Source organism: Aspergillus ambiguus (genome assembly GCF_047715705.1).
Source record: "Aspergillus ambiguus strain CBS 117.58 unplaced genomic scaffold BDV59scaffold_29, whole genome shotgun sequence".
Lineage (NCBI taxonomy): Eukaryota > Fungi > Ascomycota > Eurotiomycetes > Eurotiales > Aspergillaceae > Aspergillus > Aspergillus ambiguus.
The window spans coordinates 52,127-75,799 of NW_027395542.1; the positions used below are offsets into that span (position 1 = coordinate 52,127).

Below are 23,673 nucleotides of genomic sequence, written 5' to 3' on the forward strand. Positions count from 1 at the left end.
TCTCTCTACTTGATACTTGGCAGAATGGTGCTACATAAATTGGCTAATGACGAATATATGCTATATATCCGTTGATCAATGACTCTGGCAACACTTCCAATCAGTATCCAGTGTAGCCTTGCCATCATGTCAAAAGATACATGTTCACTACAGACCTACATAGAACCAGACATAGGGGCAGATGCCCGAAAATGCCGAAATCATGCTATAGGAACATGTCATTATCATTGTCTACTGCTACTTCTGCCATGATCTTAGACAAGATCTCAAGATGTTATCAACTTCGGTATCAGTTGAGAGGAAGATGTCCGGTAGATGATGAGTTTGTCGGGAATAGGAGATCAGGGAGAGATAACAGGATAGCTCAGAAGAGAGAGAGAACGAAAGGTTGCTCGATGGGACATGGAGTAGACGGACACAAGACTGTTAAGGTTTGAGGAATATTCAGGACGAGGATAAGAGACGCGGGAGGAAGGAATGGGAGACAGTGGGCAATCTGAGCAACTTTTCATAGAGCAGATGAGACGGAGGCAGAGGACAATCACACGAGTCGGATATGGCCGATGTCCTTGGGATAAACAGCACATCAGCGCCAAAGGTATCGCTTCCGAGTTCGGTTCATTCAAAGCACGACGATCGTCAGCGATCGCAAGTTCTGGTATCTAACAAGCATGTACGGCCGATCTCGGCAAACCCTTGCTTCCGGGAAACCGAAGAGGCTGCTCAATTAAAAGAAGAGAGAATAGAAGAAAGACAGCGTCAAGAAGCAGAAGACTAGGAAAGCGACAGGAAAACAGCGGTAGGATATTTCGATTGAGATAAGTGCGAGCCAGTGGTCGATCTCTTCCTAAGAGTGCCAGGCCGAACTAGCGGGTTTCAAGGCACCTCTCATTCCTGAGGAAGCTGGCTGCGACGGGTCTTCTCAGCCTCAAGGTTCTCATACAACAAATACAATGCCTTCTCGTTCGCCGCGGCGCTTCCCATGATGGTGAACATGCGCTCCCCCGTTTCGTCGTGAGGGGCCTTCGCAATCGAGATCCGAGCTCCCGAGCTCCTGCGGATCTCAGTGATCTTGCTTCCGGCCCGGCCAATGATGCATCCAACCATATCAGCGGGAATGCTGATGTTCTGCGTCTGGATCTCCTCGCCCTCCTCGGTGACCATGGGGAAGCCGCTACGGTCGGCGTCGGAGTTAGACCGTCTGCTGTAACTACCGGATTGGTCGCTGAAGTCGGCACCGTTGCCGGTTCTGTTGTAAGGGCGACTGCCATAGCCATTACCCATGTTGTTCACCGAGCCAGAACCAACCGAGGCCCGAACAGCGGGATTGTAGAGGATGGTACCAGTACCGCGCTGCCAGTCGTCGATAAGGCATTTGCCAATCTCCCAAACGGCCTTTTGGATACCCTCGGGCGTTCCTTGCACCTCCACGATCCGTTCAGTCGACTGGGGAAGCATTTCCTTCTGGGCGACCATGCGGACACCGGAAGCATCCTGGATGTGCTTGATCTTCAGGCCCTGGCGTCCGATGATGGTACCCATCTGGTTGTGAGAGATTAGAAGTCGCACGGCTAGAAGATGGTGGTTAGTTTCGATCATTTGGCCCTCTCCCTGTCAGGGTTTGAGTGCGGAACGACTTACGATGAGTTCCATTGTTGGATACAATGCCACCCATACCCATCTGCGGAGCTCCTTCCAGCAAGCCCTTGGCGACCAGAGCATACGCCTGAGCAGTGCCTTCCAGAGGACCGGTCACGGTCAGGACACGGTCGTGCACACCAGGCACCACCTTACTCACACCAGCCTTGACACCGGTTTCGTCGCGCAGGTCGGCGACATTTTTACCTGCCTTGCCGATAATGATGCCGGCTTCTTTAGAGGAGACGATCGCGCGGAGGGTCAGCATCGACTGGGCGTATTCCTCCTCGGTTTTGGGGATGACATCGATTTCGGGTTCGTCGATCATGTTGACGGCATCATTCATCGTCTCATCGGCCACGGGGGCATCGTGCATTTCGGTAGAATCCATGATGATATCAAGAATGCGAGGAAATCAAGCGGAATTGCAGAAGAAAGGTCCGAGATTAAATAATAGATTCGCTTGCCGCGTCCTGGTAGGGTTGTCAGTCGGGGGATGCGGAGGGGGAGTATGACGCAAGTTCAAATATGCACGACACGCGATATTTTCGACGCAGATCGTTCGAGACGAGCCAGGAGAGGGAATAAACAAGTGAGGACGGAAGAAGAGATATAATAGAAATATATAGACTTGGTGTCGAGAGATAAAGTTGATACAGAAGGCAGACAAGGTGTGGCGCGTGGTGGTAAGACAGAGCGCTGAGGACCAAATAGACGGACGACTTACCTAATGTCGATTGAAAATGAATCGTAGTAAAAACAGACGGACGTGATGATGGATGAAGGAGTCTGGTTGGACGGGCAAAGAGGGGGGGATAGGCGAATAGATGAGGCGTTCAGAGGGGTTTCAGTGGGCGGGGAGGAAAGGCGGAGGAAGTTGTCGTAGGGAAGGGAAGAAGAGGGGGAGAGGGAGTGAGGGATGGGAGAGGAAGAAGGGAGAAGGAGGAGGAGAAGACGAAGAAGAAGAGGAAGAAGAAGAGGGGAGGAGAGGGGGTAGAGACGCGTAGAGAAGAGATGGGAGAAGGTGAAGAAGAGGAAGAGGAGGAAGAGAAGAAGAGAAGAAGGGAGAAGGGAATGAATGAGAAAAAGGTGGAGAGGAAGAGGCGGCCAAATCGGGCTTAGCGCGGTGTTGGGTCTGGGCGGCATTCATTTCTGCAACTTCGACCTCCGTCACCGCGACAGCGCTCCGTGTCTCGAGTGTCTGTTCGCTCCTTTTTTCGATAAATTCAGTCTTCAGGCTTTCTACTACACCCAATCTCAATCCCGGTGAATACGCCGTCCGTGGGTGTTGCTCCCACCACATTCCAGCTTCACCAATCTGACGTGTCACTGGCTGGAACTCATCTTCCATCCGTTCGGTATCATGGTATCGACCGGTAACCTCCAAGTCTGCTACACAAATATCTCGCCCTGGTAACACCAACATGAATTCCTATTCATTTACTTATCCGCCTCGAAAATCACCTTCTGCACCTTCATCGCATTGAAGAGATCATACGCCTCCACCGCCTGTGAGAGAGGCATAATCTTTTCCGCCATAAATCTACCCTCGTCAGTATCGTCATCAAAGCCTGTCTGGATCCAACAGCATGAACATACCCGAGCAAATGCTGGCTCTTCTTGAGAACCTCCAAGGACTGGGGGAAAACGGATCTCACAGGGCATCGGCCCATCTGCACCCTCAGATTCTTGCCGTACGCCTCGCAACCATCCCAAGGAATCTCTCCATTGTGGACTCCAACGCTACTAATTGTACCCCACGGCCGCAGCAAGTCAAAGCCCGTCCTCAGTGCCGGACTCAGTCCCACCACTTCAATCACGGCGTCGGCACCGCGTCCGTTAGTTAGCTCCTGCACCCGTTTGTCAAGCCCCTCTCGATCCGTCTGGAAGTTCCAGGGCTCAGCCCCAAGCGACTTGGCCAGCTCGAGTCTCGAGGGGACCGAATCAACCGCAAGGAGATGCTTGGGCTTGAACTCCAACGCGTTGATCAGCGCACACAGCCCAACCGGTCCACAGCCGATAAGAACAACGGTCTGGTCCGCAATCTGCTCAGGCGTGTATCCCTTAAAGGCGCTACTGGCTGCAAAGTAGCCTGTCGGGAAGATGTCGGCCATCAGGACGAGATACTTCTCATCCACGCCCGCGGGGGCTCTCATGGCGGTTCCATCCGCGTTGGGGATTCGGATCTACACATCGATTGTTAACCCGAAGCGCCAGACAACCGTAGTGTTTCGTATTGATATACTTACATACTGCGCTTGTGCACCATCCAGGTTGTCGCATCCAAACAAAACGTTCTTCTCGCAACGCGAGGAGAAGCCCTGCGCGCAGTAAAAGCACTCACCGCTGTAGAACATTAGATGTCTCCGAGAAAATCCATCTGATTTGAGAAGCCACTTACCAAGATGTCGTGAAAGCACTTACGACCAGATCCCCCTTTTGGATAGTCTTCACTTTATCGCCAACCTCAATGACATGACCAGTAACTTCATGACCCATAATGAAGCCGGTACCGGCGGGTTCGATCCCGCGGAAAGTGTGAAGGTCACTGCCTCCATTAGGTTCGTGATCCTTGCTGCTTGACCCGAGCAGAAATGCTTCTTACCTTCCGCAAAGAGCTGTGTACGTAACTTTCACAATGATGTCCTCCGGATCCTGAATTCGAGGAATTGGCCGTTCCTCGACAGCGACCTTGTAGGGGCCGCGGAATACCACCGCGCGCATCTTGTCGTCAGCAGCCATGTTTCCCGACCGATCGCAATTTGTAGAAGCAAGAGGAGTACTTTGGTCAAAAAGGCGTCTAGGAGCTATGGGATTCTGCCAGGAAGAAATTTCTATGTCCGAAGAACGGGCAGGCGGCCTTTGCCCCTCATGTCTCCCCTCTGTGGGGCGGTCCAGAATTTGGGACGGGGATCTTATGGAGTACGAAGTATGACTCCTGAGGGTTTCAAATTTCCGTCCAGTGATCAGCTATATTGGGCATATATCTGCATAAGGGTTTGAATCGCTGGCAGGGCACTCATAGAAGTACCCAAGCAAGAATCCGCAAACGTCGATTTCTCCAACTACATTTCTGAAACGTACTACGTAGCTTTTTTGGATATAAAACCGAAGAAGTACAATGGTCCATTCTGTCGAATGACATGTTCAGCTTGAAAGCGTGACATATTCCCACCCAGTTGTTGTGCTGTCGCTAGCGACACTGGGCTTATTGCAGCCGAATCGGAGCCATCTTTGGTAGCGAACAATTAAACATTCAAAACTGTGTACAATTTTATCGTATGTACCATTATTGCCCCCAGTTCGATATTGACAATGGATAAGGGAATGATGCCTTTGAAAGGCTCCTCGTTCGTCTGTTCCGAACTCGCGGTACATCAACCCCCTTCGTCATTATCTTAGCCTTTGAATCACAGCTCCCATGTATTCACAATATTCGACACCTATGTTGATGGTTCCGTGAGTTGTCTAGATTACTATTTGTAGGACGTTTGGCACATAGAAAACCTCACGCCCCATGATGCTCTCAAAGGGAATGCAGAAGAAGTTGGTTGGTAGACGATGAATCTGGCTTGTTTAGGGAATATATTTCTTCCACTAGCATGATTGTTATTATCAATTACAATGCTATGCCTCTCATACTGAGTAACCAATCTAAGCAGACCGGTTGGTACTAAAGCTATCCTGTCAAAGACGTCTACCCGATGTGTGGATTCTTCAATTGCACTGGCCATTTTCAACTGAACATAGCGAGAATCTTGGGAGTACCCTGTTAATCCATCGGGAATAGAAGCAGGTACAGGCCATGCAATAGAACGAGGGAATCACGGACAGCGCCAGATTATCACAGAGCCAAAGGAGAGATTTCCCAGATACAAGAATAAGAACATGCACCCAATAACGCCTTATGCCTTACGCCACTATCGGTAACGCTCACTGTATGAATCAGTCTGTGCAGGGAGGGTTGTCTGGTTTTGTCCGCTCGCGGGAAGCTGGCTTAGCAGACAACGCAAAGAAGTTCTTCTTCCAGGATGAATTTGCCCTCCTTGTACTTCTCGCTTGCCTCGTAGGCCTTGTCATATTTCCACCCTACCGTTTCTCGGCACTGTCTGCAGGAGATGTCGCGGACGATGTGTCTTCCCGTCGTCATGCTACGCTCGACGGCCTCCGACTGGGTGATGTTGACAACGTTATTGAAGAGGTACGCCTTGCCATGTTGGCCACGGAAATTCTAGATAGGTACGAATAGCCGGTCAGCTACCGATTCATGCCAGCAAGCCCTGAAGCACGAGGGAAACGGGAGACTCACTCGGCTGATGATATCGTCATAGTCGGCAAGGTGTGTTTTGCATTGCTTGCAGCCGAAGATTTTGTTGGATGTGAGGTACACGTTGTATGCAAGACCCATTATGACCTGTCCTAGCCTGCCTTCCCGCTACCACCGGTTGTATAGTATGACGATGGATGTCCTGAAAGGTGAGTTTGACGGGGGGGTGAGGGTCGGTGTTGAGCGGGGGGACTATCAACAGGTGGTAATCGATGGAGGGCGGGAGATCCCCAGCAGGACTCAGAACGACCGATATCTCGGGTTTGCTCGATTCCTCCACCTCGCCCTGGGGTGATGTGAGGGTAAGAGGATCTTCCGAATCGGGCGACGTTGAAGGTCGGAATGGACAAAGGCCGGAAACTGACAGAGGAAAGGAGAGGAAGATACTTTCGAGTTACCTTGGCTGTGGACCCGGTTAATTTCAAGTCAGAGGGGGATATCAAGCGATGAGAAGTGACCAGAAAGCCGATGGTCAAGGAAGGTAAATCGGGAGGGTGCTTGTAGACTCGGATGAGGGGGGTTGATGACGATCAGGAGGAAGAAAGTCCGATCCGAGAGGAATGAGCAGGTGATCCGATAAGCAGAGAAGATGACGGCAGGTGACGAAGCTGATGCCTGGGCGGGAGGAAATATTTATGGCTGAGGAGGATGGGGCCAAAGGTCAGTTGGATGAGAAGCGAAAGAGTGAATGAGTGAATGATGAAGGGGATGAAGACCATCATCGGGCAGGAGGGAAAGTACGTCCCCGCATCGGGACTGCCTACGTCCATGGATGAAACCAGGGAACGTCCATATCGGGATGCCATGTCACAATAAATAATGCATGACGATAGACCGTCCACCATATCATTCCTCTCGCTCCTCTTGGATCTCTTCCTTTCCGTCTTCTCCTTGTCTCTCTCAAATCCCTTCGTTCCTGATCCCACGATAAGCCGGTCCCGTTCTTTGCCGTCTTCGTCCCCCCTCTTATCGGCGTTATCGCCGCCCCGCCCACCGATCCGTCCCGCCTCGTAGTGAAGAAGCGATGGGCGATCTCGGGATGTGCACTACCAAGGTAGCCCATGCCACCTACCTAATATATGACCCCTCGATTGGACCAAATTAAGCTCTGCAATATTGCTTCGGAGGATCTAGGGAGATATCACTTAGTGACTACGCTGCCCCAGGCTAGGTATAAACGTTCTTAGGCACAATATTTATCCGTGCGGATCACCAATATGCAAAAGTTCTATTCTCAATAGAAATATATACACTGTCCATAATGCCATTGCACCTCTCATGGACAACCACCGTAGCTAACAATATTTAGCAATAGTGGTACAATCCATGCACGCCACGGATCCCCTGTAATGATACAAATCTCGCAGCACAGCTCGATGCTTCATCGTTGGCGCAGCATACCCATGTTACTTTCCCAGAATCGTCGACAATCCGTATGCCCCCAGTGATCCGTCCACCATTCTCCAAAGCTATCCTCCACGCTCTCGTCGAGTTTCGGCAGCCGCTCGTCTCGTTTCAAGCCGCACAGCGCGCAGGCATGTGATGCCTTGATGGCTCCTTGTGCGGAGGTCGCAGTCGTGACTCGAGTGTTTTCAGAGATGATATGGACCGGACGTCTCCCAGACGCCTGGATCACGGCGTTGAAGAGGGCCGCCCGTTCCCGCCACATGTTGATTACATCAAGAGCCTCCTGTTGCTCCTTGATGTCTTCGTTTTTGTTGACGGTGTTGAGCTTCATCCCCCCAGTCTTTCCAGCTCGCGCGGGCCCAATCTTCATGCTTTGACTGAGGATCGTGTCCCTCTTCCATCGGAACGTGCGGCCCGCAACAACTCGTGCGGCAGCTTTCAAGACACAGGTAACCTTCGATGCAACATCATCCATGAGCTCGGGTTGCTGTGGGCCTCTCCGCACAGTGGTTGCCTCTTCCCGGAGTTGCTCAAAGAGTCGGGGGAATAGCCCCAGCAAAACAGAGGGAGGGGGGATGTTTGTCGGCCGGACTTGAGCTGCGGGGGTTGGACTTCCCACCGCTCCGAAAGGTTGAGGAGACTTTACCTCCGGCTTCGTGGGTTGACATGAGAAGGGTCTTGGATTTGGTGTGGGCTTGGGAACTTCCGCCGGGGGCCCGTCGACGAAGTCATCCCATTCCTCAAACGGGTCATCCGGTGCAAGGATCTTGGATGCTGAGGGTGAGACTGGCTTATTCGTAGCACGAGCTCCACCGTCAACATGCGCGCTTCTGGGCTTGTTTGGAGCAGAGGGTTTGTCTTCGAGTGTTAACGAGTCCAACAAATCAAGTTGATTGGTCAACCCTGGGGAGCGACTAGGCGGACTTGTAGGTTTGTTGACAGGCTCTGCTACGAATCTCTTGGGCTGAGAAACCCGCGCTGCCGCGGTTTGACTAGATGTGGCATCAGCAGTTTCAAACTCTCCCCATTCTTCACTTTCGTCGTCTGGAACATCCTCCAATGTGGCATCAAATAGGACGTCGCCACCTTGGTTGTAAGTTGCTGATTGAGGGCTATTGAATTCGCCAAATGAATCTGAGCGACTGCGTAGTGGGCTGGGAGCATTCAGCTGGCCGAAAGTTGATGACGGAGCATCTTGGACCGACTCCAGACCGGGAATCAGTGAGCCCGTCTGAGAGCGGGATGATGATTGACTCTGATTCTTCGCAGTTTGGTTCGGAGGCGCTCCGACTCCAAACTCAGCAAATAGGTCTGCAGACATTATTGGCAACGAAATGGGGGATTCATTAGGCCGTCTGTGGTGACTATACCCGGTCCAAGGCAGATATTTCACGGAACAAGCGGAACTGTCGCAGACAGCGATAGCAGGACGTTGGCCAACAGGCAGGACTAGCCCGTACAGTCATCAGAGTTCCTACTACAGACAGGAATTAGGGTTGTTTTGTTGCAGCATAGAACCAGGTGGGAAGGAGAGGACGGAGAGATGTTGGATCTTAGTCAGGTCCAACAGGTGGCCACCGCGGCTTGGGTTTGGGCCCGGACGATCGCCGCCCCTCGTCATTGTTGTTATCTCTCGCTACCCCAACTCCCGCTCTGAACCACCACAGGAATAGGAAGACCCGCTGGCTGCAATGCGGGACATTGAGGACTCAAGGGAGGTATACACTCTTCTCAGATAGTCTAAGATGCTAAATAACTAACATCTCCTCAGACAGCGATGGGATGCCCTCTTTCGCGACAATGATACTACGGCCGACCTTCGAACGGCGCTCAAGTCAGAGCAAGGAGAGAAACTGTGCATTGACGGGCTACGGTCGATTTGTTGGAAGGCAGGCACTCGTCGACTATATCCTCTCTGTCCATGTGCTTACTGTGAAGTAGGCATTCTTGCTTTTCGACAGTCTCGATCGGGGGCAATGGGCGCAGAAGATCTCCGAATCGCGCAGCGCCTATGCCGCCCTCAGGTCCCATTTTTTGAAATACATTGAGCACCCTGATGATTTACAATCGACCACAGACCCTTTGGCAGATGATGAGGAGGTATGGTCAGCCTGTTAATTGATACGGGGTGTTAGAACCGGTTGATCTGACGAGGATCCATTCATGCAGTCTCCTTGGCAAAACCTGCGGCGCGACGAGCAGATGAGAGCAGATATCTCCCAGGATGTCGATAGATGTTTGCAGGATAATTTTTTCTTCCGAGAGCCAGCCACCAAGGCAAAGATGATCGACATTCTTTTCATCTATTCAAAACTGAATCCAGATCTTGGGTATCGGCAAGGTATGCATGAGCTGGTAGCTCCTATACTCTGGGTTATCGACCGGGATGCAATAGAACCGAGTTCTGTCGAAGGAATCAAGCCCACAGGATTATACGATGAGTCGATGGTTCAGCTGCTGGATGCAAACTATGTGGAACACGATACCTTCACACTGTTCTGCACAGTCATGCAGAGCACCAGATCATATTATGAGCATAACAGAGAGCGATCACAGAACGGACAAGTAGATGCCATTCCAATTGTGCATCAATGTCAACATATCCACGATGATCTCTTGATGACGACCGATCTGGAGCTGGCAGATCATCTGCAGGCGCTGGAGATCCTACCCCAAATCTTCCTTACGTGAGTCGAAGTAACCAGGACCAGGTGAGAAAATTGCTAATACGCTCAAAGACGTTGGATGCGTCTGCTTTTTGGCCGCGAATTTCCCTTTCAGGATGTGCTTGTGATGTGGGATGTCCTTTTCTCCGAGGGATTGCGACCCGAACTCATTGATTTTGTCTGTGTTGCGATGCTATTGCGTGTTCGCTGGCAATGTTCGTTGTGGACTCATGCAACCCCCGCCAATGTTTGGTTGCTGATATACTTTAGTGCTGAGTGCCGATGCTTCGACCGTACTGACTACCCTACTGCGCTATCCCTCCCCGGAGCCTCATGCACCACAGAGCTTTGTATATGACGGGATATACCTCGAGCAGAACCCAACACCAGACAGAGGGGCATTTATCATCTCCAAATACTCTGGGAAACCCCCGGATGTGTCCAAACGACTCGCTATGCCGAATCTGAAATTGCCACAGGGCCGGAGACTTCCCAGACGGAGCGATTTACGGGATGCTAGTGAAGCTAGTTCCCCTTCTAGATCTCCGGCGCGAAACAGCCCCAAAAGCCTGGAGACGCTTCTCCAGGACTTTTCCGAGGGCATCCAGCGTCGAACGGAGTCATGGGGTGTAGCCAAAGCCGTGCGAGGGGCAGTGAGTGAAGCCAAAAGGAATATGCAAACGATCCAGGCGGAGCATGGGGCACGCATTGCGAGGGCTGACGAAGTCAGCTCTACGTCTACTTCCTATACTCACTATCCTCGAAGCTCTGATATGGCCGCTGAGATGAAGGTCAAGCTGGATGCTCTAGAAGAACGAAACCGGACGCTCGCAAGGACATTGAGTCAAACCCTCAATGAGATGCGTTCTCACCTGACGGACGCGGATGGACTCGACAAAGTAACGAGGAGCTCCATGAAACAGGGTCTCAACAGGATACAATCCGTCCAAACGTGCCTCGAGGATCCCTCCGCCACTCTCGAATCTTCTGATCCATTGTCGCCCGACACGTCTGGTAATACCAGCGTGGAAGCGGAAGCTCTTCCCGACCGATCGAAACCCCATGGTAGAAGAGCAGAAACTGCGCCGGAGGAAGGAGAACAGGTTCCGGTGGGTACGCGTCGGGTAGGCGGCTCGAAATCGCCTCTCGAAGATGAACCGAAAGGCCGTGGGATAGTGCACAACCCCACGTCAGTGTCCTCCCGACCAGGAACGCGTCCATCATTGGCGGACTCGGAGTTTTCTTGGATGCTCGGGGGTAACCGACATATCTCTAGCTTTGTCAGTCCGGCATCCGTGCCGCCCGAGCAAACTCGGCATGGCGAGGTCAGGGCCAATCCCAGTTCACTGTTTGGTAATGGCGAGGAGGACCCACGAAACCCGAGGTCTGAACCGGATGGGCTGGCTCTGAGAAGTCTTCGGGGCCGTAAAGGTTAAGAAACCTGGAGCTTTATTTTTGTTTTTCTTTGTGTGTGTGTGTGGATATCATGGCGAACCCGATACCCGAGTATTTGATTGCCGGAGTGTGGTGGATTTCTACGGTACTTAGGAGACAGCTAGCGTGTGTAGATTCGAATTTTGATCGGCATGTCTACCGACCTCGCAGGACAGCTATATGGAGTGTAAACTGATTACCCATCCAGGCAATTCCGGGGAGATTAGGTTTGGCTTAGATCTTGAGTCGATTATTCTGTGTTCGGACATCCCCAATCTAAACGCGTGTTCACGATGGGTCCAGGAGGCTTGCATTTGGCGGGTGGGTTCGACTGCGCACGTCGGTCACTTTACGGTGAAGTCGGCAGTACGTGTACTCGGGAAGATGATGTTGGATCGACACCGTTGATCGTCGGGTGCGACAGCGATAGACGTAGTTTACTTCTCGATGAGTCTTTATGGAGTATGGGCGGTAAGACCCAGGATAGGGACACAGAGGACGTTGGAAGTCGACGAGGGAAGAAGCCAAATCCGTGGTTCGGTTGGCCATCGTGGATTTTTTTTTCGCGTCGTTTCCATCGTAGTGGAAGGAATCCTCAGGCAGAATTCATTACATCACCACCACCGTCCCCTTTCCTCTTCGGCCTTCATTATTCATTTCCGCCCCATCAACCTGACTAACCTCTCTCTCTCTCTCTCTCTCTCCTCACGGCTCTTCAGCCTCCTTCGCTCTTTGATCCATCCTTACCTCTCCGACTTCCCTTGCCTTCTCCTCTTGTCTCCGCATCCCGACTTTTTCCCCCCCTCGTTCTCCCTCCATGACCGTCCTTTGTCACTGACCTCCCTCTTGGATGGAGCCCGGTGACTTGACCGTCCAGCTGCCCTCGTCGACTTTCATTCTTCTGCTGTCATTCTGTGCAGCTGACCGAATCATCCCGGCCTGTCGCATAAAAGCACGAACGAAAGAAAGAATCAGGCAGAGTACCTGCGCGGCTGTATTTATCTGATCGCAGTAACCTCTACCACTACCACCACCGCCTCCTCCAGCCAGCCCGCCAGCCCCAGAGCGCCGACCTCCCGCGAAACACCCTGGAGATTCCCTATACCCTGTCCACCCCAAGCCTACGTGTGGTCAGCCCCTCTCGTCATCCCATGTAGCAATAAATCTCGCCACCAATCCCTTTCTAGCCCTATCCTTCCATATCCTTGCGGTGGACCCGTTTTGAGCCGTCTGCATCTGATCGGTCCGACCGGTGGTGGTCGTCCTGTCGTCGCCCGTTGGAAAAATTATGGGGGCGACTTCATATAATTCCGATGGTTAGTCGAGCTCTTTCCTTCTGCCTCGCTCTCTCCTTCGTATTCTGTTTGGTCTGCCCTTTGCAATTTCCTCGGTTTTGCCTGTCGCTGTGGTATCCTCCATCAGCGGGGACATACTTCATACTTGGTGGGTGCAACTGCTACCGATCGTTGTCCCCTCAGGAGAGAGGGAAACTCAAACCCCCGAATTGAAGGATCATAGGCACGCTGGCGCGCCCTCAGTGTTTCACATCTGGATCACTGTCACGACTCTCGGAGCTGCATCTCGTCCCGTTCTGGTCGTCCCGTGCGACGCTATCTCCATAGACAGACTGAGCGAGCTTGCTTGGTTCATTGAGCTGACCTCCGTCTCTATCCCCATAGGTGAACCAAGCCCATTGTCTTCCCCCTTGGGACCCCTCTCCGAGTCACCAGAATCCGACCCGTTTGGCGCAATCGATGATTCGATGACCCTTCCCCCTGGATATGACCATCTGTCGAGGTAAGTCAGGCACAAGAAGTGGACAGAAAGTGCCCCTTGCTTTCGGCAGGTCCACCCACATTTGTGCAAGCAAAGTTACTGAGAAGCCACCCTGGTCCTGCAGGTCGGCCTTAATCGAACATGAACATGGTCTTGGCCCATCCGGCCTGGATCGGATACGTCAACAACAGCCAACACGAGTCCTGACCCTCCCGAACATTTCCTCCTCGTCGCTTGCTCCGGCACCGTCGCAGAGCCAATCGCCATCTCCTCGGTCCCGGTCGATGTCCAGAGATAATTCCCTGCGTGCGTCATCGATCGACGATGGTGCCCTGGAGGACCTCCACCGTTTTCCCTGCGAATCTCTGCACTCGTTTTCCTTCTCACAACAGTCGGAGGAATTGCTTCACAATCGGCAGAACATTCTGAAACGATCCATCGACTTTATGCGTGACCGGTTTGGGTGGCCTGCGGGCAATCCCGCCGTCGTCAACGCGCAGGCCCGCGTCGCTGGCGATACCGAAGTCCAAAGCATGGTGGATCTCTTGTCCAAGTCCAACGTTCTGGCCAAAGAAAGTAATACCAACTACTCGGGCCTCACGCGGGGCCCAGTGACAGGTCCCGCCGTGGTGGACACTGGAAATGTTTTCGAACAGGCTTTCGCGGAGCCCCCGCCCCATGATATCGAGTCCAAGTCCCGACGTCCGGAAGTTGCGTCTCCTAATGATCCCCAAGGCTCATTCAGCCCCTTGCCGAATGATCATATATCGAGTCAAAAGCGGGGGAGAAGATCAACTCCCACGTCGAGGCGCGTAAGCTTAAAACGTACATACACAGAACTGAGCCCTGTTTCTTCCCAGAGCAAGCTGATGGGGACTCTAGCACAACCGTACTCCGCCACGGAATCCTTCTCACCCACCAGTTCTTCGGCCTTTGGCTTTGGCTTTCCTGTACCCGCCTTACATACCCACAGCAGCAAATGGACCCCTGTCTCGCAGGCCGTTTTCAGGACCGAGTCGCAGGCCCCCTGGACCATACTGGCAGCCAATGACTTGTCCTGTCTCATATTTGGCGTCACACAAGCCGAGCTCCGCAGGCTAAGTATCCTAGAAGTCGTACAGAAAGACCGATGGCAGTGGCTGGAGTCAAAGTTGGGCAGGCCCTCTACTGATGTGGCTGCAAAGATCCAAACGTCGCCAAATCGCCCTCGCAACCCGCCTGTTAGCACAAGGCCCATGGGTATGGGCAATGGCATCACGGCACAGCTTCTGAGCAAGCCGCCTTCGCGGATAAGGAAGGCCCAGACGGACGACGGATATGGCTCGAGCACGCGTTCGCCGCGACACCTTAACCATCCAGCCACGAAATCACGCGGCGTATTACTTTGTGGCGACGTCGTCCCGATCCGCAAACGCGATGGGGCAACAGGGTCGGCGAGCATCTGGGTCATGGAGAAACGCGGTGGCCTGATTTGGGTCGTCGAGGAGATACAGGAAGATGTCGCTTATGTCCGTTGCGATAAGTCCTGGCATATCACAGCGGCCTATGGCGACGTTGACAAGATCTGGGGTGAAGACGTTGTCAAATCTGGCAGCCCAATCACTGGGCTGCTTCCACGCCTACCGAAGGATTGTCTGGAGAGCTCAGTCGATTCGGGGATAACAAGAATCTCCGAGATGAAGCATTTTGCCGCGACCACATCGACAGGGATATGCTTCCCTACTACCGTGGGTAAAACGGACACGCCTGACTGCCTGAAGATATCAAGTTTCCCCCATGTTGCGGGGATGATGGTCCTGGCTTCGTCGACGTTAAAGGTGATCAGCTCTAATTCAGTGTTCTCATCGGCACTGTTCGGTCAAGAACGACCGGAGGGGCTGCACATTAACGATTTAATACCTGGATTCGACAACCTGCTTCAGGTGCTGACTGAAGAAGAAAAAGTGCCCTTGGTAGATGGTGTCGTCATCCCAGAGTCCAGTTTCCGAAGAGCACGGACTCTGTCAATTCTTCGTCGGGGGAAGCACAACGTCGCTTCGGTCTTCTCGGAACCCAGTGGGATCACGGCCACCCATCGCGACGGATCGACTATCTCAGTGGATGTTCAGCTGCGGGTGGTAAAGAGTGGCACCATCTTTCCCAAATCGTCTGCACCGGCTTCTGGCGGTAATGCTGCATCTGATGATAAGAGCAATGGGACGGTAGCTGTCACAGAGCTTGTCTACGCTCTGTGGGTCACATACGCGAGACATATCCATTCCACTGGCCCGCCAGACTTCCATCCCGTTAGCAGGACAAAGCCGCGTCGGACTACTAGTCCTTCCAAGCCCCCAGCCCCAATCAATTCGACGTCCGGGCCCATTTCGCACCCCCCAGGCATGGACCGGACCGGGGTGGAGACTCGGATACCACTGTCTACGTTAAGCCAACAGCTAAACGAGGCCGCATCAGAGCCGCTGACAGATAAGCCCGTGCAGCCGGTACCGGAGGTACGGCCAGCCAATTCGAAAGAGAGTCCCAAAAAACGGACAATTGCCGACTATGTGATCATCGAAGAAATGGGCCAAGGCGCTTATGGGGAAGTAAAACTTGCGCGTCTGAAGAAGAACCCGTCGAAGAAGGTAGTCTTGAAGTACGTGACAAAGAAGCGCATTCTGGTGGATACCTGGACCCGAGATCGCCGTCTAGGGACGGTCCCGTTGGAGATCCACGTTCTTGACTACCTCCGTCGTGATGGTCTGAAGCACCCAAATATCGTGGAGATGGAAGGCTTTTTCGAAGACGACATTAACTACTATATCGAGATGTTGCCCCATGGCCTGCCTGGAATGGATCTCTTTGATTATATCGAGCTGAAGGTGAACATGGACGAGGCCGAATGCCGAAACATCTTCCGACAGGTGGTGGACGCCATCCATCATCTTCATACGAAGGCCTTGGTGGTACACCGCGACATCAAAGATGAGAATGTGATTCTCGACGGCGAGGGCAGGATCAAGCTCATCGACTTTGGCAGTGCAGCTTACATTAAGAATGGGCCGTTCGACGTCTTTGTCGGCACAATCGGTAGGTCTTGCTATATGGCTTATGTTTTGATGGCTAGCTTAACTAACTGACTTGGTAGATTATGCTGCCCCGGAGGTGCTTCAGGGCAAATCCTACCGAGGAAAGGAACAGGACATCTGGGCCCTGGGCATTCTTCTTTACACGATAGTGTACAAAGAGAACCCGTTTTATAATGTCGATGAGATTCTGGACCATCCGCTTCGGGTCCCCTTCCTTCCTTTCTCTGAAGATTGCATTGACTTGATCCGACGGATGCTCGATCGCGATGTCGATAACCGGCTGACCATCACGGAAGTCATGGAGCATCCTTGGATGATTGACAATTAACCGGCGCACCGACTCTTCCCCATTCTGCGTTGCGTGAGAGGTGGTGGTGTTGGATAAATCACGACTACGGCGTTTCCACACCGGGTGGCGCTGGCCACCTATCCTCACACCATTTCGTTACTTTCTATTCTTGCATTATTCCCAACCCTACCAGCATATATTCATGACAGCAAGCATATCGATTATTCCAGATGCGATGGTACTTACGAAAGAGGCCAACAGAGCATTGGCCAGGGAGGATGTATGATACGGGGCTCGGTTTTGTTACATTTTGCATTTATAACTTAGGTATGATGGAGGTTATCTTGATACAGGAACGGAGGAGCCATGACTAAAAAAACAGATAACGAAGCAACGGATTATGTTGTATAGAGATAGGAGGCTGAGATACCCCGTCATATTTAGTTTACTTGGGTAGATATGAATGCATTATATTTCAAAAAGTGCTGCTTCTGCGATAGGCTGGAACGTTTCCACGAAAATCCCCATGTCCCCTCAACCAGCTGCGGGGTGGAGGCGGGGAACGAGACTAAACGGTGCTTCGGTCTGTACGGAGAGATACGCTGAAGTGCGCCAGGACGTTTAGTGTTGATGAGGGTCCCACCGCGTATGGCGAAGCGGAACTAATAAGGTGGGAATGAGGCGATGCTGCGTGCAGAACGGGGTAATCTAGCCGAGGGTAAGCAGTGTCCGTGAGAGATTGGCCGTTGAATCCGTAGTAGATTGCGAAGTATGTGTGCCGATGTTGCCATCCTACGAGTATCTCCGGATTCATGGCGGGGGTTATCAGAGCATTTAAAACAAAGGAGGGGCTTGCAGTTTAGCCTTGCCAAAACGGAATGCTGCATGCCAGTGTGCTTGGTAACGATGTACTTGGTTCAATTAGGTAGATCTATAAGCCTTGGGTCGAGGTGAGGTAGTTCGGTGGATAGTGGATAGGCCGCATGCGGGTGAAGAGACTCATATATTTACGTACTCCGTACTATAGACTAGGGTTCTAGCAAACTTACTAAATGCTAGGCACGCAGCAGTGATGTTGACTGTTCGAATCCATCTGGAAGCGGGTTCGCTCATATCACATGCGGGTATACACCGGGAGCATCTACAGTGCGGCACAGAGCCCAATCGGTCTAATCTGACTCAATCAGCAAGTGCCTAACCATCTAGCGTCTTACCCCAAAGCTTTCGGAGCAGGATAAGCCGGAACAAAACGAGTACATAACGAATGGCTGGTAGTCGTGAACGGACGGATTCCCCGCAGGGTGGTGGCGTTGGTGTCTCACCCATGTGGATTGTGGATACCAGCCGGACTGGGAGGCGAATATGACAAGAAACAAAGCAGCGCGACAGGTCAGGAACAAGGCCGATGGAGTTCCTTCCGTCCATGAGAATTTCCTTTCTGGAACAAATTCCACCCCACTGTCACTACTAGGCCGGCACTATTCCCGGGTTGTGTGATTGCTGGTGGATCTTGTGTCAACCAACCCGTGGACAAGAGGCGAGGAGAAGACCGCTGGGAGATGCTCTCTACCCGTGGTACCTGGGAAGGCCCCAGGAACAGAGACGAGGGATGTGGGCTGCTGGTTGAGCGTTATTGGTGAGTGGTTTACAGAGAAATTGGACCGGGGGGTTGTGTGGTTGTTGATGGGGTTCGTTGTATTCTTCTTGATTGGGGATGGACGCGAGTGGTTCTGGCACTGTGCTCCACATAGTTGGACCGGTATTCTTGTGGAATGACCGATAGTGAGAACGGGAGGAAGAGGATAGAGACGAAAGAGTCTGTGCACCAGACAGGGAGACAGGATACGTACGTATTTTCGTGCGGTGGTGAGGGTGAAGGTGAATGGGATGTTGGTCCGGAGGGGATTAGTCAATTTCCCTTTTGGTCCAGAATCAGGCGTCCACGATCTATTCGTCTACATCTTTTCTCCCTCTCTTCTCTCCCTCTCCAGAACATCTCTCTCGTCTCGATTCTTTCTTCCTCTCGTGTCCAAGTTCTCTTCATAGATTTCGTTACTCCTACCTCCTTACCTACCTACCTCCCTCTCTCCCTCTATACGGTAATCATACGACTCCACCATCGCCGAGCCCAAGTGGGGGCCACTATCCGATTGTCTATCGATTCCAATCGATAAGTGATTCTGTGGCGGAGAGGGGCTTCACACCGTCACATTACTTGTCGATTTGGTCTCTCGCATTTGGCTCTTGAATCTGCTGTCGCCTGACTACAACCGACCATTTTCTGTCCAACCGACTCTGGTGGGAGTGATAACCTTCCCTACCAACCATCGGGTCGCCCGCTTCTCGACCGCAACAACCCACGTACACCTGATCGCCCTTATCTGTTTTCCATACTCTCTCCCTTGTTTGGGTCTTCTCCCTTCAACAAACTCCCGTCAGCTTCCTTAGATGATGCCCCGGTGACGTCGACCAATCGAGCCAGTCATTTATCCCGCATCAACCGGCGCTCGGGTTACGCGGTCAACGAGTCCCATGGTACAATCGTTACGATTCTTAGCCGAGAAAACCACAACTTTGTTGTTGGACTTGTCGGATTGATCACTCTGCACTTACAGCTGACCCTCATCGGCCGGTCTTCTTTCTTTTCTTTTCCTGCTCTCTCGCCGTCGTCCTCTGCCACTGTGGTCGATCGCCTTACTCCCTCTATCCGCAGGACCGGGTTGAGCGATTTGCATTCCTTCTTTTGACTTTATCTCCTCCATTAACAACAGCCACACCATTAACTAGACTTTTTGGCCCGGATTGCAACCGTCGTTATGGTTGTCTAGGATACATGTACTGGCGGCCACCCGCAGCACTTTCCCCACCACTATCAGCTCCTACTCATCAGATCCGCCAATTCTATATCGAGAATCTGGGTGTGTGAACTGCATCCGGCCTGACCCGGAAGCCGTGTGTGAGGTCGTCCGGGCGCATCGAGCGTCTTTCTCTATTGATATCGCAACTTCGTCATGGCCACTGCGAACCCAGATGAGATCGCGCCTTCCCCGGAGGTGGCCTCTCCCGCAAGTCCAGCCTCATCATCCGCGGGCCAAATTCCACTGGAACAACCTCCGAAACTCAAGGGTCGCCGCAAACTACTACAAAGCCTCCAAAGAATCTCATCATCCCCCACATTGACTAGGCGCGGTCGATCCGCCTCGACCGGATATCGTCGCGATGGGAAAGCGTCTCTATCCTGTGTCTCGCTGTCGCAATCCGCATACACTCCCTGCCTCGGCAACGGCAGCTCCTCGCAACTCTATGGCGGGCTGAATGTCCGCCTGATGACTTCCAGCCAGCCGGTCGCACCGACTGAGCTTCACGATGGAAACGCTCGCATCCGGCTCGTCGGCACTGAGTCGCCAGGTTCGGTGCAGTCGCGGAAAGTCCCCATGCCTACTGAGTTACGGCCTGGCTCGCGAGGAACCCCCGTCAACGAGCCGGCTGAAGAGACCGCTGTCGCAAAACCCAGGAAGGTCTTTGACTTTTGGGGCAATCTACCCGACGAAATCAAGATGGACATCTTCCAGTATCTGACTCCGAAGGAGATCATCCGTTGCTCCGCCGTCTCCAAAACATGGTACAAGATGTGCTATGATGGACAATTGTGGACCAATGTCGACACCTCTGAGTACTATCGTGACATCCCCAGCGATTTCCTAGTGAAGCTCATCAAATCGGGAGGCCCCTTTGTTCGCCATCTCAACCTGCGCGGTTGTATCCAACTCTGCGACAAGTGGCAGGCGGAGGGCGAGAGCATCACCGACCTGTGTCGGAATGTCGTCAACTTCTCACTGGAAGGGTGTCGCATCGACAAGACTGCGGTTCATTATTTCCTCCTTCGGAATCCTCGCCTGGAGTACATCAACGTATCGGGGCTGACTAGTGTGACTAACTCGGCAATGAAGATCATCGCGCAGTCCTGCCCCCACCTGGAAGTCTTGAACGTATCGTGGTGCACTGGCGTAACGACGTCGGGCCTCAAGAGAGTCGTTCGAGCTTGTCCAAACCTGAAGGATCTTCGAGCCAGCGAAATCCATGGATTCGATGACACGGCTTTCGCACTTCAACTGTTTGAGCAGAACAGCCTAGAACGGCTAATAATGAGCCGCTCAGACCTCACCGATGAAAGCCTCAAGGTTTTGATGCACGGCATAAACCCGGACATGGACTTACTAGCCGACCGCCCGATTGTCCCTCCACGGCGCCTGAAACATCTTGATATTCATCAATGCCCTGAGCTGACGGATGACGGAGTCAAGAGCCTAGCCCACAATGTCCCTTACCTCCAAGGACTACAACTCTCACAGTGCCCAGAACTCAGCGACGACTCCATAATCGCTGTTATCAAGACGACCCCTTGTCTGACGCATCTCGAGATCGAGGACATGGAGAGGATCACCAACAATACCCTCATCGAGCTAGCCAAATCTCCGTGCTCTTTCGGCCTCCAACACCTCAACGTCAGTTATTGTGAGGCCTTGGGCGATATCGGCATGCTGCAAGTCATGAAAAGCTGTCTTTCGCTTCGTTCAGTAGAGATGGATAACACCCGAATCTCGGACTTGACGCTTATGGAGGCCAGTAGTCGCGTTCGCAAACGCGGATACGGCGAAATTCTCCCCAAGGTAGGGCTGCGTCTGGTGGTGTTCGATTGCGCCAATGTCACCTGGGCCGGAGTGAGGGAAGTCCTGTCGAGCAATTGCTATATCCCGCGCAAGCGCAGATCAATCCCGACCATTTCCGTGGTGACACAGGCCGTCGAATCCGGCCAGTCCACCCCGTCTGCGCCCATGGTCACGTCCTCCATCACGCCTCCGCCGCCGCCGACCGTGTACCCAAATGAGATCATCCACCTCAAGTGCTTCTATGGCTGGCAGATGACCGTGGACGAACATAACAAGCGAGTGCTGCGTGGCGACCTGGCCGCCGCAAGCCGGCTTGACCGGAAATGGGCCGATTACATGATGGCGACCGAAGAAGCGGGGGCTGTGGGCGCCGGCGCAAGGAGAAGACGTCGTCGAGCACGCGAGGCTGAGAGACTTTACAATGCCGAAGATGATGAGGAAGAAGGGTTTGGCGTGGGAAGACGCCGGAGGGCCCAAAGCGGAGGATCCTGCGTGGTAATGTGATGGGTGCATCTCCACAGTTTCCTTTTCGTTCCATTTTGTCTTCGAAGCATCGCATTTACAAGCGCGTTTGACAGAAGAGGAGAAAAAAAAAATTGGCGGCTGGCTTTGTTGTTCAACACGACAGGTTCTGGAAACCTGCTCGAATGGGTGCATGTGTGACCGGGTCAAGTCACTACGAAGGACCATCCCTAATGCTGGACATTCTGGAATTTGGAACAGCAGTGCCAATCCTGCGTATGCTATGAGATATGATATGAATATTCCGCGATTTATAGGGATTGGTGTATCCCTCGAACTAGGAAGCAAGGTGTTCCACGGACATCCTTTATGATTTTGAGCACTGTACGGAGCCCGGATGGATATGGGATGGGCCTCGAAAAGACTGAAGAGGCGTTGGGTTTTCTGTATTTTCCCTTTCTCTATCCCTAGAAGTGGATGGCGATATTTGGAGTTAGATGGATTAGGATGTTCTCACTAGGCAGGTTGACTGTCAGATTTAACGGCGCAATTCCATTGTCTACATATCACATGTGTTGAAGCTTATACCTGGTAGTAATGCTACTACATATAGGATAGACCTGCAAAAGAGTGCTTGTATTGGGTATCGTATGAGAGTATAGGGTGAATGGAGGCAGGTCCAAAGTGCACGGCAAATGGAGACAAACCAAAACGCTGACCAACTCCTAGAATGCTCAGTATCGCTATGCGAATATCACATTTCAAAGAAACCTCCGTCGCTGTCGTCCTCCTTCTCATCAGAGACATTTGGAGCCCTGCCGCTATCCTTGCTCTTGGCCGGGCGCCACACATCCTTATGTTCCGATTTCTTCGACTTGGACTGCGCCTTGTCCGTCTTGTTCAAGTTCTGCTTGTTTTTGTCCGTCTTACGGCTGGTCTTGTCTGAGGCGTCCACATCTGGGGTGTCCAATTTACCTTCCCGGAGCAGCTCCAACGTGCCATCCTTCATGCACTTCTCAACAACAGGCCACATGCTGGGCTTCTCCTCCTTGGTCGCATGGACGAGTTTGTATCCCGTATCGGGGTCCGATCCATCGTTGACCCCCTCTGCAGTGCCATCTTTGCTCTTCTTCACGGCGGCGTAGAGAGCGATGTACTTCTCGGTGAGGGGATAGTAGATGGTGTAGTTGAGGTTGACGCGAGCAATGTGGAGCTTTTGGGTCAATGCCGCGAGCTTTTTCTCTTTCGACGCGGCGTCGAGATCTGACTTCGATACCTCCTGTTCGAGCCGTTCCAGGCGTTTGACATCCTTAGACGCGGTTTTCCGATCTAATCGTGGACCAGTTAGCCAAAGGAAACAAAGCCCACCGTGCCATGGCTCCGAGGAACGTTCCCAGACTTACCGAGAAATCGTACAAAGTGGTATTTCTTGATCATTGCGGAGCGATGCCGCCGCTGCATCTCCTCCTCCAGATCGTTCTCGTATCCGGCAAGCGCTCGTTCCTGCACAACACGGACATCTGCCGGCAGATCGGCCTTGTTCAGGAGACGCTTGACATCGCGGATGCGTTTCTTCAATTCGTTGACGGAAGGATACTGGTGCTCCTTCTTTGGTAGCTTGATCTTCTTGCGCCCATCTTCGGAGCCCTCGCGGTCTTTGCGCTTGGGACGATCGCTGCGATCGCGGTAGTGGCGGTCGCCCGCTGGGTGGGAGACCGGTGATTGAGACCTGGAATCTCTCGGCATGGAGAACGAAGGAAGTCGAGGGCCGGAGGCGACAAGTTGGGGTGGTTTGGCTGGGCGCGAGGCGATCGAGATCTTGGAGAAATCCTGGGAGATTTACTGTAGAAAAAGAAATGCAACGGATCATTTGGTCGGCCCGAGAAATCAACCCCCAGACGAGCCGGCCAATCAGAGCCCATGCGGAACCAATGTCGCG

The 23,673-nt window shown here is 52.6% G+C and overlaps 9 protein-coding genes across 9 annotated transcripts; 3 read left to right on the forward strand and 6 right to left on the reverse strand.

Moving 5' to 3' along the window:
* Positions 1-203: 203 nt before the first annotated feature.
* Positions 204-2,668, reverse strand: BDV59DRAFT_183589 (KH domain-containing protein). The gene is made up of 3 exons (XM_073690559.1): positions 2,366-2,668; positions 1,642-2,111; positions 204-1,571 (listed from the first exon to the last, which is right to left on the reverse strand). The coding sequence occupies exons 2-3, from the start codon at positions 2,027-2,029 to the stop codon at positions 889-891; spliced, it is 1,071 nt and encodes a 356-aa protein (XP_073545525.1). The 5' UTR covers positions 2,030-2,111; positions 2,366-2,668; the 3' UTR covers positions 204-888.
* A 410-nt stretch (positions 2,669-3,078) lies between these two features.
* Positions 3,079-4,380, reverse strand: BDV59DRAFT_204024 (alcohol dehydrogenase family protein; the record flags this gene model as incomplete). The annotated part of the gene is made up of 5 exons (XM_073694361.1): positions 3,079-3,181; positions 3,238-3,824; positions 3,888-3,984; positions 4,040-4,186; positions 4,244-4,380. The coding sequence occupies 5 exons, from the start codon at positions 4,378-4,380 to the stop codon at positions 3,079-3,081; spliced, it is 1,071 nt and encodes a 356-aa protein (XP_073545526.1).
* A 1,255-nt stretch (positions 4,381-5,635) lies between these two features.
* Positions 5,636-6,046, reverse strand: BDV59DRAFT_204025 (putative Yippee zinc-binding protein Moh1; the record flags this gene model as incomplete). Its single annotated transcript, XM_073694362.1, has 2 exons — positions 5,636-5,869; positions 5,948-6,046. The coding sequence occupies 2 exons, from the start codon at positions 6,044-6,046 to the stop codon at positions 5,636-5,638; spliced, it is 333 nt and encodes a 110-aa protein (XP_073545527.1).
* A 232-nt stretch (positions 6,047-6,278) lies between these two features.
* Positions 6,279-6,899, reverse strand: BDV59DRAFT_76842 (uncharacterized protein). The gene has a single exon (XM_073697075.1). It carries the CDS (start codon positions 6,808-6,810, stop codon positions 6,496-6,498), a length of 315 nt encoding a protein of 104 aa, XP_073545528.1. The 5' UTR covers positions 6,811-6,899; the 3' UTR covers positions 6,279-6,495.
* Positions 6,900-7,175: 276 nt separating this feature from the next.
* On the reverse strand, positions 7,176-8,997 carry BDV59DRAFT_183595 (uncharacterized protein). Its single transcript, XM_073690560.1, has one exon. It carries the CDS (start codon positions 8,691-8,693, stop codon positions 7,347-7,349), a length of 1,347 nt encoding a protein of 448 aa, XP_073545529.1. The 5' UTR covers positions 8,694-8,997; the 3' UTR covers positions 7,176-7,346.
* BDV59DRAFT_76860 (GTPase-activating protein GYP6) lies at positions 8,979-11,697 on the forward strand. The gene is made up of 6 exons (XM_073697076.1): positions 8,979-9,090; positions 9,148-9,261; positions 9,314-9,472; positions 9,542-10,059; positions 10,111-10,253; positions 10,309-11,697. Exons 1-6 carry the CDS (start codon positions 9,064-9,066, stop codon positions 11,472-11,474), a joined length of 2,127 nt encoding a protein of 708 aa, XP_073545530.1. The 5' UTR covers positions 8,979-9,063; the 3' UTR covers positions 11,475-11,697.
* A 1,835-nt stretch (positions 11,698-13,532) lies between these two features.
* BDV59DRAFT_204028 (serine/threonine-protein kinase) lies at positions 13,533-16,641 on the forward strand (the record flags this gene model as incomplete). The annotated part of the gene is made up of 2 exons (XM_073694363.1): positions 13,533-16,314; positions 16,373-16,641. 2 exons carry the CDS (start codon positions 13,533-13,535, stop codon positions 16,639-16,641), a joined length of 3,051 nt encoding a protein of 1,016 aa, XP_073545531.1.
* A 2,856-nt stretch (positions 16,642-19,497) lies between these two features.
* Positions 19,498-22,349, forward strand: BDV59DRAFT_76973 (F-box domain protein). Its single transcript, XM_073697077.1, has one exon. It carries the CDS (start codon positions 19,614-19,616, stop codon positions 21,774-21,776), a length of 2,163 nt encoding a protein of 720 aa, XP_073545532.1. The 5' UTR covers positions 19,498-19,613; the 3' UTR covers positions 21,777-22,349.
* BDV59DRAFT_183610 (Efg1 domain-containing protein) lies at positions 22,327-23,651 on the reverse strand. The gene is made up of 2 exons (XM_073690561.1): positions 23,138-23,651; positions 22,327-23,063 (listed from the first exon to the last, which is right to left on the reverse strand). The coding sequence occupies exons 1-2, from the start codon at positions 23,478-23,480 to the stop codon at positions 22,489-22,491; spliced, it is 918 nt and encodes a 305-aa protein (XP_073545533.1). The 5' UTR covers positions 23,481-23,651; the 3' UTR covers positions 22,327-22,488.
* Positions 23,652-23,673: the final 22 nt, after the last annotated feature.